Raw genomic sequence first — 13,109 nt, 5'->3', positions numbered from 1 at the left:
ACTAAGTAAGCCTGCACCTGACTATTGGGGTTACAGCTGTGATGAATTTACTTTGGGCAGCCTGCTGATGTCAGTAGTGAAGCAGTCAAGGACACCCTTTGAAATATAAAGATAGGTCAATCAAATATAGCAGACTGCCTATTGGAGAACAGGAGGCATTCAAAACATGGTTCTCAACAGTTTGAGCAGAGCCTATTTCCATTCCTTCCTGACCCAACTGCTCTCAGGCTTTAGTTTCATGTCCCAAATCTTTTTCTGTTTCCAAAAATAAGCCACTGCTGCCATGTTGGAGGGAGAAAAACAAGAAGGGGAGTATTTTTAGGGCTATTAATTCTGATCACATGCCCAGGAAGTGAACGGGAAAAATCATTGCACAAAGACCACTTATCACTATGTCCTGTGAAGCCACTGTTCACTTCACATTCCCTGCTTTGGTTCTTCTGGGCTTTCTGGCTGAGATTGTATTTTTGTATCCAGTGGTGAACAGAACAAATGGCAACCTCCTGGACAGAGGATGGGAATCTCTCTTATCCAAGTCCCTGGCTGGAATGTCAGGAGAAAAGTCTGATGTCAACTGGGAGACTGACTATTTGCTAGGAATCAAGAGACAACGGAGACTTTACTGCAACGTGGGCATTGGGTTCCATCTCCAGATATTTCCAGATGGACAGATAAGTGGTGTTCATCATGAAAATCAATACAGTGAGTTGCATCACAATGTGCAGTAGTGGGGTTGATGTCATATAATTGATATTATTAGATGAAATGCATCTGTTGCCTTTGAAAATGTTTTAGAATCAATCAGCACCTGAACTATCCAGGCTAAAACATACCCTGAATACTTGGACAAAATTAGATAACAACCTATTTTTATTTCGCTTGACTTTACAGTCTTCAAAAAGCAAGGCGCCTGCAACAATCTCTCCCATGCTCTTCCACTACCACCACCCCTCTTTTGCAGGTAGATGCATTTTGCTGAAGCTGACTTAGTTTTAAATGCCTGCTTACAAATAGCTCCAGAACACAGAGGAATGTTTAAACATGGCTTCAAAACTGCATTCTTGCTTATTGATTGTAATTTACAGCATTAAGTGTTTATTACCAGTTTTGCCAATTAGTTGCCTAAAGTAGAGACAATATGTAAACAATTTAAACTCATTTATTTTGTGATCCATATGGTGAGTGGTTTAAAGGGATCATTGTAAATGTAACTGAATTTGGAAGTTTATTTTGAACTTTTATTATTTGTTTTAAATACATTGTACACTTCTCTGATTTCAGGAAGGAAAGAGTATTTTATGACATTATAACACACGATACTATACTCGCTCAGTAGACAAATTAATACCTGGTATTAATAGAAATACAGTAGAGTCTCACTTATCCAACGTTATGGATTATCCAACGCATTTTTGTAGTCAATGTTTTCAATACATCGTGATATTTTGGTGCTAAATTTGTAAATACAGTAATTACTACATAGCATTACTGTGTATTGAACTACTTTATCTGTCAAATTTGTTGTATAACATGATGTTTTGATGCTTAATTTGTAAAATCATAACCTAATTTGATGTTTAATAGGCTTTTCCTTAATCCCTCCAACATATTTGCTTATCCAACATTCTGCCGGCCCGTTTATGTTGGATAAGTGAGACTCTACTGTAATAAATAAAATAATATACAAACCTATACTCACCCGAAAAACCAGTGTCTAATTTGCCAGAATCCTCTTAGGACACCCCATTGATGTATCCCACCCTTTTCCTATTAGATATGGTATCCTGCAAGGTATTGCAGCAATCTGTACTGCTATTAATTAAACTAATACCACTCTCTCTCTCTCTCTCTCTCTCTCTCTCTCTCTCTCTCTCTCTCTCTCTATATATATATATATATATATATATGAATGATTAATAGCCTTATTTGATCTTATTGTAGTTTTCATGAACTAAACTTACCAACGATCTGAAGCCAAGACAAGTAATGGAAGGGAAGAGTATATTGCCATTATGAATATATAATGTGTGTGTGTGTGTATGCAAGTACATGATTACAAGAGATAAAATACAGAGAGAAACAGGGAGAGTGCGATTCAACATCTACTGATCAAGAAGAATCATACAGAAACCCCAAGACCCCAAGTACGGTACATATGTGTGCAGGGCCAGCCCAACGCAGAGGCCACTGAAGCACCCGCTTCGGGCGCACGGTCCCCGGGGGCACCGTGGAGGCCAGCTAGGCCAGGGCGCGCGGGGCGGGAGGCAGGGCCCTGTCTGGGCAGAGCTCCGCCTCCCTCCCCGCGCGCCCTGGCCCTGCCTCTCACGCTACATGAGAGGCGGGGTCAGGGCGAACAGCGTGGGAGGCAGGGTCAGGGAGCGGGAGGCAGGGCCAGGTCCCGTAGCACAGGGGGGCGCAATTCCCCCCCCCCCCCCCCCCCCCCGCTTAACATCTAAAATTTTCTCGGGCCGGCCCTGTATGTGTGTACACTGATAATTATCCCCTGAAAGGTTAAATAGGGATAAATAAGAAAGGAGAGCCTTTCCCATTGAAAATAAGTGTGAAAAAAGCAATGAAAAAACAGAAAGGAAAATGTGAAACAACTAACTGAAACCCTGTGATTTATCTAGGAATGTCAGTACCAAAGTTAGAAAAGTATGGGTCTGATCAGAAACCTGTATATACGTAGGATAACAACAGCAACAACACTAGAATGTAGAATTACAAAGTACTCCTAAAGAAGTACTTGAATGATTTAAGCAGGATGAAATTATGCATTTCATTGTACATTTAGGTATGACACAGGAAATACTATGAGATTCTCTCCCACAGTTTTAAACATGTATTGTTAGCAGTTTGAGGTTGGCTACATTTCTAAAACTGTTTAGGTAAAGCCACAAGTGCTACAGCCCCATTACTTGCATGTTTACTGGAAGTACATAGGATAGGATACTTCTTCGGTATAAATAATACATGTTAACCAAAGCTGTATCTACACTGTCATTTAATCCAGTGTATAGCTCACATTTGCTTGAAGCATCCACAAAATGCACATAGGCTAACTGTTGCACTCTAGCACTGGAATACACCCAATACACAACAGAGTCCAGTAATCCAATAAAAGAATGTTTATTAAAGAAAGTATATAAAAAGGGAAAAGGGCAAATTCAAAAGCGTCAGTAAAGATATAAAATACAATGCAAGAAGCCAGAGTTCAGTAGCAGTAATCCAAAAATGCCAGATTAGAACACAAAACCCAAAGAATCCAAAATCACAGAATTAATCCAAAGGCATATCCATGAACATGAAAACAGGAACTTCTCCGAGGTAAATTCTCCAAAGATACATAGGCATAAACAGGAACATAAAACAGGAATCTCGACAATACAGGAACCATGAACTTGGAATCATAAACAGGAGACCAATCTCCTTTAGTAATGCTGTCTCCTCTGAAAGGCCTGAAAGCAAATAATTTAAGCCTTCCAAGCAGGCCTGTGGCCCGGGGGGTGGGGGGGAGTTAGGGGTTCAACCTCCCTCTGAAATTTTTCAAATTAAAAAAAAACCTGGTTTACTCATGAATTTTACCTGGTTAACCAAATCCCCATGCTAAGTCTATGAGACGCAAAAAAAATTAAGAGTCCCTCCAGGCACTATCTCAAGCAGATATTGACAGGTCTGAACCCGGAGGGGCAGGTGGGTCAGGGGGTTCAACCCCCCCCCCCCCCAATTTCAAAACTCCTCCCGAAATTTTTTTTTGGCTACAGCCCTGCTTCCAAGCCACCCATGGCATCATGCCTCATACATCTGGATCTCTGGGTCTTATCTCGAACCCTCTAAGAAAACCTGGTTTGCTGACTTTTCACACCCTGAGTTCTCAGGTGTAATCTATCCTCTCTTGAAAACTTATCTTCCCAAAGCCATTTCTCAAAGGAACTGGTACTTTCATTTCCCCTGTTGCCTGGGAACAAGCTGAAGAATCCAAAACATCAGCCTCATTTGCTCGTGACTTGAAGGTTGGGTTGCTGACCTGAAAGCTGCCAGGTTCGAATCCCACCCAGGGAGAGCGTGGATGAGCTTCCTCTATCAGCTCCAGCTCCATGCGGGGACATGAGAGAAGCCTCCCACAAGGATGGTAAAAACATCAAAAACATCCGGGTGTCCCCTGGGCAACGTCCTTGCAGACGGCCAATTCTCTCACTCCAGAAGCGATTCAAGTTGCTCTTGACACGAGAAAAAAAATCACAGACTCCTCACTTTGAAACTCAACATTCCCCCCATTCTCTGCTTGCCAGACTACAACACTAATGCACTTTAACCTAGGGAAAACCAGTTCATCTGGTTTGACCCTGGATCTCTGCAGGTGTTTCAGCAATGGGGATTGCCATCTTGGCTCATGCCCCCACGACCATTCTGCTATTCCCAAGCTCAGGCAGCCCAGAGAGGTGGGATGCCAGTGCATTTCTGCCCTCCCCCAGAACTTCCATTTCAGCAAAACAAAAAATCAATTATGTCTCTCACACCTTTTGCAAGAAACTTCATAAAAGTGCCCCTTGCCTTCCCATGAGTCCATACGTTCTAATTCACCATAATTCTGCCAGTAACTTAGCTTTGGAGAACAGGAGAGGCCTAAGTACTCCCAGGCTCTGTCGCTGCCAAAATGACACTGAATGAAGAAGTACACAGCTTTCAGGGGTGGTAAGGGATGCCTTTATGTAGTTTTTCACATGGATGGGAGTGCTGGGAGAGTGAGAGACCCAGACGATGTCCATTCCTGCTAAACCAGCCATGAAAGTGGCTTAGCTCAGCTATCTGTAGACTCCATGTGACTAGGAACCGGCTGGGTTCTGAGTCACGTGGACTCAGAACCAAGCCAGGAGTTGGAACCAGCCAGCTGAGTCACACTCAGGAGAAGTGGAGCAGGATAGATATTTTAGCTTATATATCTCAAGCTTTTTTAAAATATATATATTTTTATTGATATGATCATATATTTCATGTTGTGAGTATATTGCACATTTAATACAAATGTTCATACCTACGCAGCATTTATCTATTATCACATTTCTCCATCCTCTTCCCTTCTATATTATCTACTCACATATCTAATATACCCTGTTTCCCCAAAAATAAGACATCCCCGAAAAATAAGACCTAGTAGAAGTTTTGCTGAATTGCTAAATATAAGGCCTGCCGGAAACTAAGACCTAGCAAAGTTTTTGTTTGAAAGCATGTCCGCCGAACAGAACACCAGAGCATGCAGGATTGATAAATGTACATACCAGTTGTACATGGAAATAATGGTAGTAACAAGAAATTCTTGACAGGAGTCACAGTTTGTCTGGTTATGTTGGTTTGTGATGACAACTACTGTACAGTATATAATAAATTCAGTTTTTGATCAACAATAAATGTGAATTCTTCTTCATAGAAAAATAAGACATCCCCTGAAAATAAGACCTAGCACATCTTTGGGAGCAAAAATTAATATAAGACACTGTTTTATTTTCGGAGAAACACGGTATCATCATTCTATTCATTCTTTTTTTCCCCTTCCCTCCCCCTCTCCCCTCCCCTCCCCAATCCGAATATATTGTCCATTTCTCTTTAATTTTCCTCATTTTATCTTCCTTCTTATCCTCAGAGGTTACATTTGCAATAATTTCTGATTGGACCTGGTCAAACAAATAATTATTCCAATTCACCATATTCCACTTTTTTTCGTCTCTCCAGCCCCAAGCTATTACTGCCTTCCCTGCAAGAATCATAGCTTGGTTTTTTACATTAATCTTATTGTTCCCTAATATCCCCATCAACATTAATTCCATGTTTACTTGGAGTGAAATTCTAAATAATTCCTCTATTTTCCCCGTTATTTTTTCCCAAAATGTTTTTACCCTTGGACATTCCCACCACATGTACCATCCCTTGCCTACTCCACAATGCCAACATGTTGCATTTTTATTATATCAAACTTTTTTGGTTCTGTCTCTCCGTAGTAGCATAAGAACAAAATACTATAAATAAATGATTGCTCCTTCTAATAAGAATGGGTTGCTTTGCTTATTGAATTGTAAATTAACCCATGTTTCCTTCAACGTTTCCTTGTTGCAGGGAAGGCATCTGGCAACGCTTTCACCCTGGTTGAAGGTGTGGCCTATGCTGGAAGTCACACAATGTCATGTGATGTCTGGCATTGGCCTCCGCCCTCTCTCCCCGGACACTAAAATCACCCTATCTAATGAGATGTAGTCACCAGTTGGCTAATCAAATAAACATTAATTGGTGGACAGTCCTTCTACTTAGCATCAACTTTTTAGTCAATATTATATAACAGTTTCTTAAGATTAAAAAAACCAATTAAGATTCAGAGAAGTGGCATTGTGAGATGCTGTTTACACTGTGAATTTGGGGTGATTTTGGTTCTTTTGGGACCATAACAGAACCCCAACCGATGCATTTATTATTTACTTATTTATTTATTTACAGTATTTATATTCCGCCCTTCTCACCCCGAAGGGGACTCAGGGCGGATCACATTATATACATATAGGGCAAACATTCAATGACCATAAACACATCGAACCAAGACAGAGACAGACAGACGCAGAGGCAATTTAACCTTCTCCTGAGGGGATGTTCGATTCTGGCCACAGGGGGGAGCAGCTGCTTCATCATCCACTCTGATGGCACTTCCTCATTCCAATGTCGTAAATTAGTTAAACTTGCCTCCCCAATTTTATAAGTGGTACCTTATTTCCTATTTGATAGATGCAACTATCTTTCGGGTTGCTAGGTCAGCAACGAGCAGGGGCTATTTTTTTAATTTTTAATTGACGGGTGCTCATCCCGCCACGGGCTGGCCTCGAACTCATGACCTCATGGTCACAGTGATTTATTGCAGCAGACTGCTCTCCAGCCCAAGCCACAGCCCGGCCCAGGCTGTGGCGGAGGCTGGAGAGCAGCCTGCATCAATCATAAAAGCATCAATCATAAAAGTAAATTGTGATGCCATGAATCCAATATACGTATGCCATCATAATTCACTTGAAGAATGCTGGCCAATGTTACATACATTTTTTAAAATCTTATTGTATTTGTTTTACTCAGAAAGCAAGAGAAAAAAACATGTTTTTTGCCTCTGTCTTCTTTAGGTCTCTTCGAACTATCAGCAGTAGAGCGAGGCGTGGTTAGCCTCTTTGGTATGAGAAGCTCTCTCTTCGTTGCAATGAACAACAAGGGGAAATTGTATGGCTCAGTGAGTATGTCTGAGGTTCCTCTTTCTCCAAGTCTTAATTTGGGAGATACTTGAATATTTTATCTTTTTAAAGTGTTATCAGAATCAGCTATTTTGATAGCATTCAAGTAAGTTTAACTGGTAACAAATACCTTGATACATTAGGTAAAGGTCAAAGTTTTCCCTGACATTAAGTCTAGTCGTGTCCGACTCTGGGGGTTAGTGCTAATCTCCATTTCTAAGCTGAAGAACCGACATTGTCCATAGACACCTCCAAGGTCATGTGGCTGGCATGACTGCATGGAGTGCTGTTACCTTCCCTATCGATCTACTCACATTTGCATGTTTTCAAACTGCTAGGTTGACTGAAGAAGGGCTAACAGTGGGAGCTCACTCCGCTCCCCAGATTCGAACCAGCGACCTTTCGGACAGCAAGTTCAGCAGCTCAGTGGTTTAACCCGCTGTGCCACCGGGGGCTCCAACATTATATTGGATACATCACAAAGTTACTATATTGCATGAAAGATGAGAATGCTATTAATTGATTTAAAGCTGAATCTCATATTATCACATAAGAATTAATATCAGTTTATCACTTTCTGTGCATTATGAGTTGAATGTATGAGCAAGCCCTCCATGAAAAACATTTGAATAGTTGAAAACAAAATAAGCCTCAACACCAAAAAAAAGGGTAGGAATACACTTACAAACCATACTGAGATTTTTAGAACTATCTGCCCAGTTTCCAGGAGGGGAAAACATTTTGCTGTGAGATTTTTAGGAAATATACTTATATAAATTATATAATATTTATATATTATATAAATAATTATAACATATTGTATATACATATAATATTCATAATATATTGTAATATGATGTACTAATAATACAATATAATAATATTAATTATATATTATATTTTACATGTAATATTACTAATAATATTACCATATATTGATATAGTACAATATAGTAATTTATTGCCAGTATTGTACTATGCTAATAATATAATATTGTATGTAAATTTAATTTGTAAGCCGCTCTGAGTCCCCTTCGGGGTGAGAAGGGCGGCATATAAATGTAGCAAATAAATAAATAAATAAATAGTACATAAAGTGACTTATTGTCATGATGGCATGATTGAAGCTACAACTTTTCCTAATTGTTTAAGTATAATTAATCATAATCATAATCTTAAGATAATTCATTAATTAGTGATATAGTAGCAAAACTATGTAAATACTTATTTGTAGAAACCAGAAGTTGATGGCTTAGGAATCACTGTATTAGAAGACGCAATTTATTTATTTATTTATTAGCGACATTTATATCCTGCTGTTCTCACCCCGAAGGGGACTCAGGGTGGCTTATAAGTTATATATACAAACAATTCTGTATATACTCAAGTATAAGCCTAGTTTTTCAGCCCTCCTTTTAAGACTGAAAAAGCCCCGCTCGGCTTATACTTGGGTGAGGGTCCTGGTTGGGTCAGCTTATACTCATGAATATATGGTACATTTATTATTTTTCTCTATTATTATTGGTATTATTACATTTATTATTTTTCTCTATTATTGTTGCTACTATTACATTTATTTTTCTCTATTTTTATTATTATTTTTATTATTATTATTACATTTATTATTTCACTCTGATCTTATTATTATTGCATTTATTATTTTACTCTATTTATTATTACATGTATTATTTCCCTGTATTTATTATTATTATTATTATTATTATTACATGTATTATTTTACTCTATTATTATTAAAAGGGTACATAAGCATATTTACATTGAAGAAGATGAGAATAATGATTTGATCAGGGTTGGACACTCTTATCTTAAATATTTATGTATTTATTTAAATTTATATTTTGAATTTTTATGTAAATATTTATGTAAATATTCAAAAACATTTAACCTACTGATGCTTCAATTAATGTAATTTTATTGGTTTCTATTTTTATTTCTGAAATTTACCACCCTCGGCTTATACTGGAGTCAATGTTTTCCCAGTTTTTTTGTGGTAAAATTAGGTGCCTCGGCTTATATTCGGGTTGGCTTATACTCGAGTATATACGGTATATTATATTATTAGCATAGCACAATATAAGCATTATATATTACTATATTGTACTATGCCACTATATTGTGATATTGTTAGTAATATTACATGTAATATAAATATACAAATATAATAGTTTATTATTATTATATTGTATTAGATTATAATATTATTATCAATATTGTATGTATATACAATATATTATATTATTAGCATAGCATAATATGAGTATTATATATTATTATATTGTTATATTGACACAGGAGACGTGGTGGAATGATGTCTTCCTGGCCCCCTTCTTCACTCCGACCCAGAGTAGCAGTTAGTCTCCATATATCTCCTTATATGTAGTTTTTTCTTCACTCAGAATACTTATTGAATAATTGTATATATTCCTTAGTGTGTATTGTCTTCATTTATATACTTCTGGTGCATACTTCACAGAGCTTGATATCTAAAATATGACAGTAAGTAAACAAAAGAGGGGTGGGCTAGAACTGGCATGAATTTGAAGAACTAAAGTTACATATTACAACCAAACTGTGTTTCTACCCTATTCTCTATTCAGGCAAGCTTTCAAGATGAATGCCAGTTCAAAGAAACACTTCTTCCGAATCACTACAACGCCTATGAATCATTCATGTACAAAGGATTTTACATTGCACTCAGCAAATATGGACGAACGAAAAGAGGAAGCAAAGTCTCTCTTGCTCAGACGGTCACACATTTTTTACCCAGACTGTAAAGACTAACGGGTGCTCAGAGACTCTCTTATTTTGCACATGTGAGCATTCTTTCAGGTAAAAGACTCCTGTACATTTTCTGTTAATATTTATGTATATTTGGGATCCATTACACAAACCAGAAACAGCTTAAAAATAGATTCCTACTTTCCTATATTTACATTGTTCCCCCACTTTTATTTTTATTCTTTGAAATCTTAAATAATTTTTTAAAAATAGATTAACTACAATTTAAACATATCATGAAGCAACAAATGATTGACAAAAGTATCATTGTAAAATCAAAATCTCTAGAGAGAGAGAAAAAATGCATATTCTTGGGTACCTGCTAAGTAAAGGTAAAGATTTTCCCCTGACGTTAAGTCCTGTCGTGACCGACTCTGGGGGTTGGTGCTCATCTCCATTTCTAAGCCAAAGAGCCGGCATTGTCCGTAGACACCTCCAAGGTCATGTGGCCGGCATGACTGCATGGAGCGCCCTTACCTTCCCGCCGGAGCGGTACTTATTGATCTACTCACATTGGCATGTTTTCGAACTGCTAGGTTGGCAGGAGCTGGGGCTAACAGCGGGCGCTCATTCCGCTCCCGGGATTTGAACCTGGGACCTTTCAGTCTGCAAGTTCAGCAGCTCAGCGCTTTAACACACTGTTAAAAATATGGGATGTGCAGCACTCCAGGTTTGGGACATCTACGGGCAACTAGAACCATACATATGACAAGAGAAAGAGCCATGAAAGCCTTTGACAACATAGCCATTTAAACTCATTTCTCGTCCATTGGAACAAGGAAAGAAACATGAAATCTGTTATGTATACAACTTGAAATGTGAAAATTGTGAAAGTGTATACTTTGAATATGCACTACCTTGGTGTATATTTTGAATATGCATTGCATCTGTTTTAGGGGTGTGCATGGTGACATTTTTCAAAATGGGATCCGGGAAATTCGGCTGATTCGACAACCAAATGTCTGAAAAATGGGCTCAAATTAACTCTACTGAAACAGACCATGATGGCAGCTGATAACTGCTGTTTTCGGTTGCTTTCAGCTGTGCCGTGGCATCAACCACATGTGTGTGGGGGTTTATTCGAATTGCACACCCCTAATCCCTTGATTTTTTTTTTCGTGTCAGGAGCAACCGGAGTTGCTTCTGGACTGAGAGAATTGGCCGTCTGCAAGGACGTTGCCCAGGGGACGCCTGGATGTTTTTGATGTTTTACCATCCTTGTGGGAGGCTTCTCTCATGTCCCCGCATGGAGCTGGAGCTGATAGAGGGAGCTCATCCGCGCTCTCCCCGGGTGAGATTCGAACCTGGCAGCCTTCAGGTCAGCAACCCAACCTTCAAGTCACTAGGCTTTTATCCCCTAGGCCACCGGAGGCTCCTAATCACTTGATAATTTGGAATAAAAGTAAGCATACAGATGGGCAGAACTAAATTACCATTTAGACATCTTCAAACAATTGAAATTTAGTTTTTAGTACATTTGAAACTAATTTGCAGAGACTTTCCACCCTTTGCACATTTCTGGTTGTTGCAGAGGGTTCTGAGGCACAGTCCATGGGTTGTGTTATGACTCCTTGTGGCACCACTTAGGCCAACTGAGTCTCATTTTCACCCATATGAATTGCAATAGCATCTTTTCTAAAACACATTTCTGTTGGGAATAAGAGTTATCCCTAAACTAATCTGTAGCTGTGTATTAAGTGAAGTATTCATAATGTTAAACATTAAGAGTGTTCAATGCGCTCTTTTGGGAGGAAATTTTGTTTATTTATTTATTTGTTTCCAGCATTTATATCCTGCTCTTCTCACCCGAGGGGGACTCAGGGCAGCTTACAACAGTTGGCAACATTTAATGCCAAGAACATAATAATAAAACAAAAACAGTTTACCGTTTTGGATCTTGTCACAGGGGATCTCAGACTTCCCACAAAATAGAATAAAAACCAATGCCATAGATTTCAAGAGCATATTTCTGAAATTTATTCAGTTTTATTGTCTAGTTACTTAATATAAAAATGAAACATGAATTCCAAAATAGGTTGTCTTGTTTTTATAGTATCTGAGAAAAATGCATTATTTTAAGTGTTTCCATGGAAGACTTACAAGACTCTCTTCTCCCTCCACGTCCTGAACTCCCATCCCAGAAATGCAAGTATATATGTAGAGGACACAAATTTGTTCTTCTGTTTATATAACCTTTCAAAGAATACCAAGGATGCCACATTCCCTACATTTGAGACTTATTTTGAGAGACCCTAATTCAATGCCTGCCATAAATATCTATGTCCAAAAGCCTTGAGATGTTTAAATGGGCAAGGGACTCTCCTAAATTTGCAACAGGGTTTAGCCCGATGTCACAAGTTTGGAATTTTTACGGCCATCTCACAGATGAATTGTACCATCAAGGCAAAGGTCTAGCTTCCCGAAACAGTCTTAAATGAGCCCTTGCAATGAATACATATTTTCAGGTATTCTATTGCAAATTAATTTGTTGCATTTCTATGTCACTCTGCCTATAAGGATTTCGAAAATGTATTTTAGTTGTATATAGACAAGCAGTTAAATTAAATAGTGTCAACTACAGTAGACTCATTCAAGCAAACGGGGGTTTTTAATCTTACTTAATTGGCTAAAACTTTTTTATTCAGACAGGTTTTTACAGAAGGAGGTTTTAAAGATTTTAACACTTCATCACATTTACTAAATTCCACCAAGCCCTACACTTAAAATCTGATATCCCACTGTGTTTATCACATTAGGTTGGGTTCAAGTGTAGGATATTCTTTGTGTATTTTAAGAGTGGGGCCAGCATTCTTTTCAAACTTTTGAGGAGGTGGTGGGGAAGTGGATTTTTGGGGAATGATCCGAATGAGTGGCCAGTTCTGTAATGTTATGTCATTCATTGCTCTCAGGTTTAAAATGAGACGATTTCCGAATTTGTGGGAGAGGAAATTGCGGGAGGAGCCAAAAGTACCCTTGTTTTGGAAAATTCTGCCATTACCTGCATTTATACTATGGAATGAATGCAACTGGACCTTACTTTAAATGCCATGTCTC

At 38.5% G+C, this 13,109-nt stretch overlaps 1 protein-coding gene across 1 annotated transcript; it reads left to right on the top strand.

Annotated features, from left to right (window-relative positions):
- fgf6 (fibroblast growth factor 6) lies at positions 1-12,014 on the top strand. The gene is made up of 3 exons (XM_003221362.4): positions 1-702; positions 7,152-7,255; positions 9,875-12,014. Exons 1-3 carry the CDS (start codon positions 393-395, stop codon positions 10,049-10,051), a joined length of 591 nt encoding a protein of 196 aa, XP_003221410.2. The 5' UTR covers positions 1-392; the 3' UTR covers positions 10,052-12,014.
- Positions 12,015-13,109: the final 1,095 nt, after the last annotated feature.

Source organism: Anolis carolinensis, chromosome 5 (genome assembly GCF_035594765.1).
Source record: "Anolis carolinensis isolate JA03-04 chromosome 5, rAnoCar3.1.pri, whole genome shotgun sequence".
Classification (NCBI taxonomy): Eukaryota; Metazoa; Chordata; class Lepidosauria; order Squamata; family Dactyloidae; genus Anolis; species Anolis carolinensis.
The sequence above is the reverse complement of the archived record's forward strand: the minus strand, read 5'-3'. Positions and strand labels throughout refer to the sequence as shown.

What these genes read in the sequence shown, in the direction of transcription:
- fgf6 (XM_003221362.4), top strand. Translation starts at nt 393, where the DNA reads ATGTCCTGTGAAGCCACTGTTCACTTCACATTCCCTGCTTTGGTTCTT. An exon ending in TCATCATGAAAATCAATACA is followed by an intron (nt 703 to 7,151) that starts GTGAGTTGCATC and finishes TGTCTTCTTTAG; the next exon opens with GTCTCTTCGAACTATCAGCA. An exon ending in AGGGGAAATTGTATGGCTCA is followed by an intron (nt 7,256 to 9,874) that starts GTGAGTATGTCT and finishes TTCTCTATTCAG; the next exon opens with GCAAGCTTTCAAGATGAATG.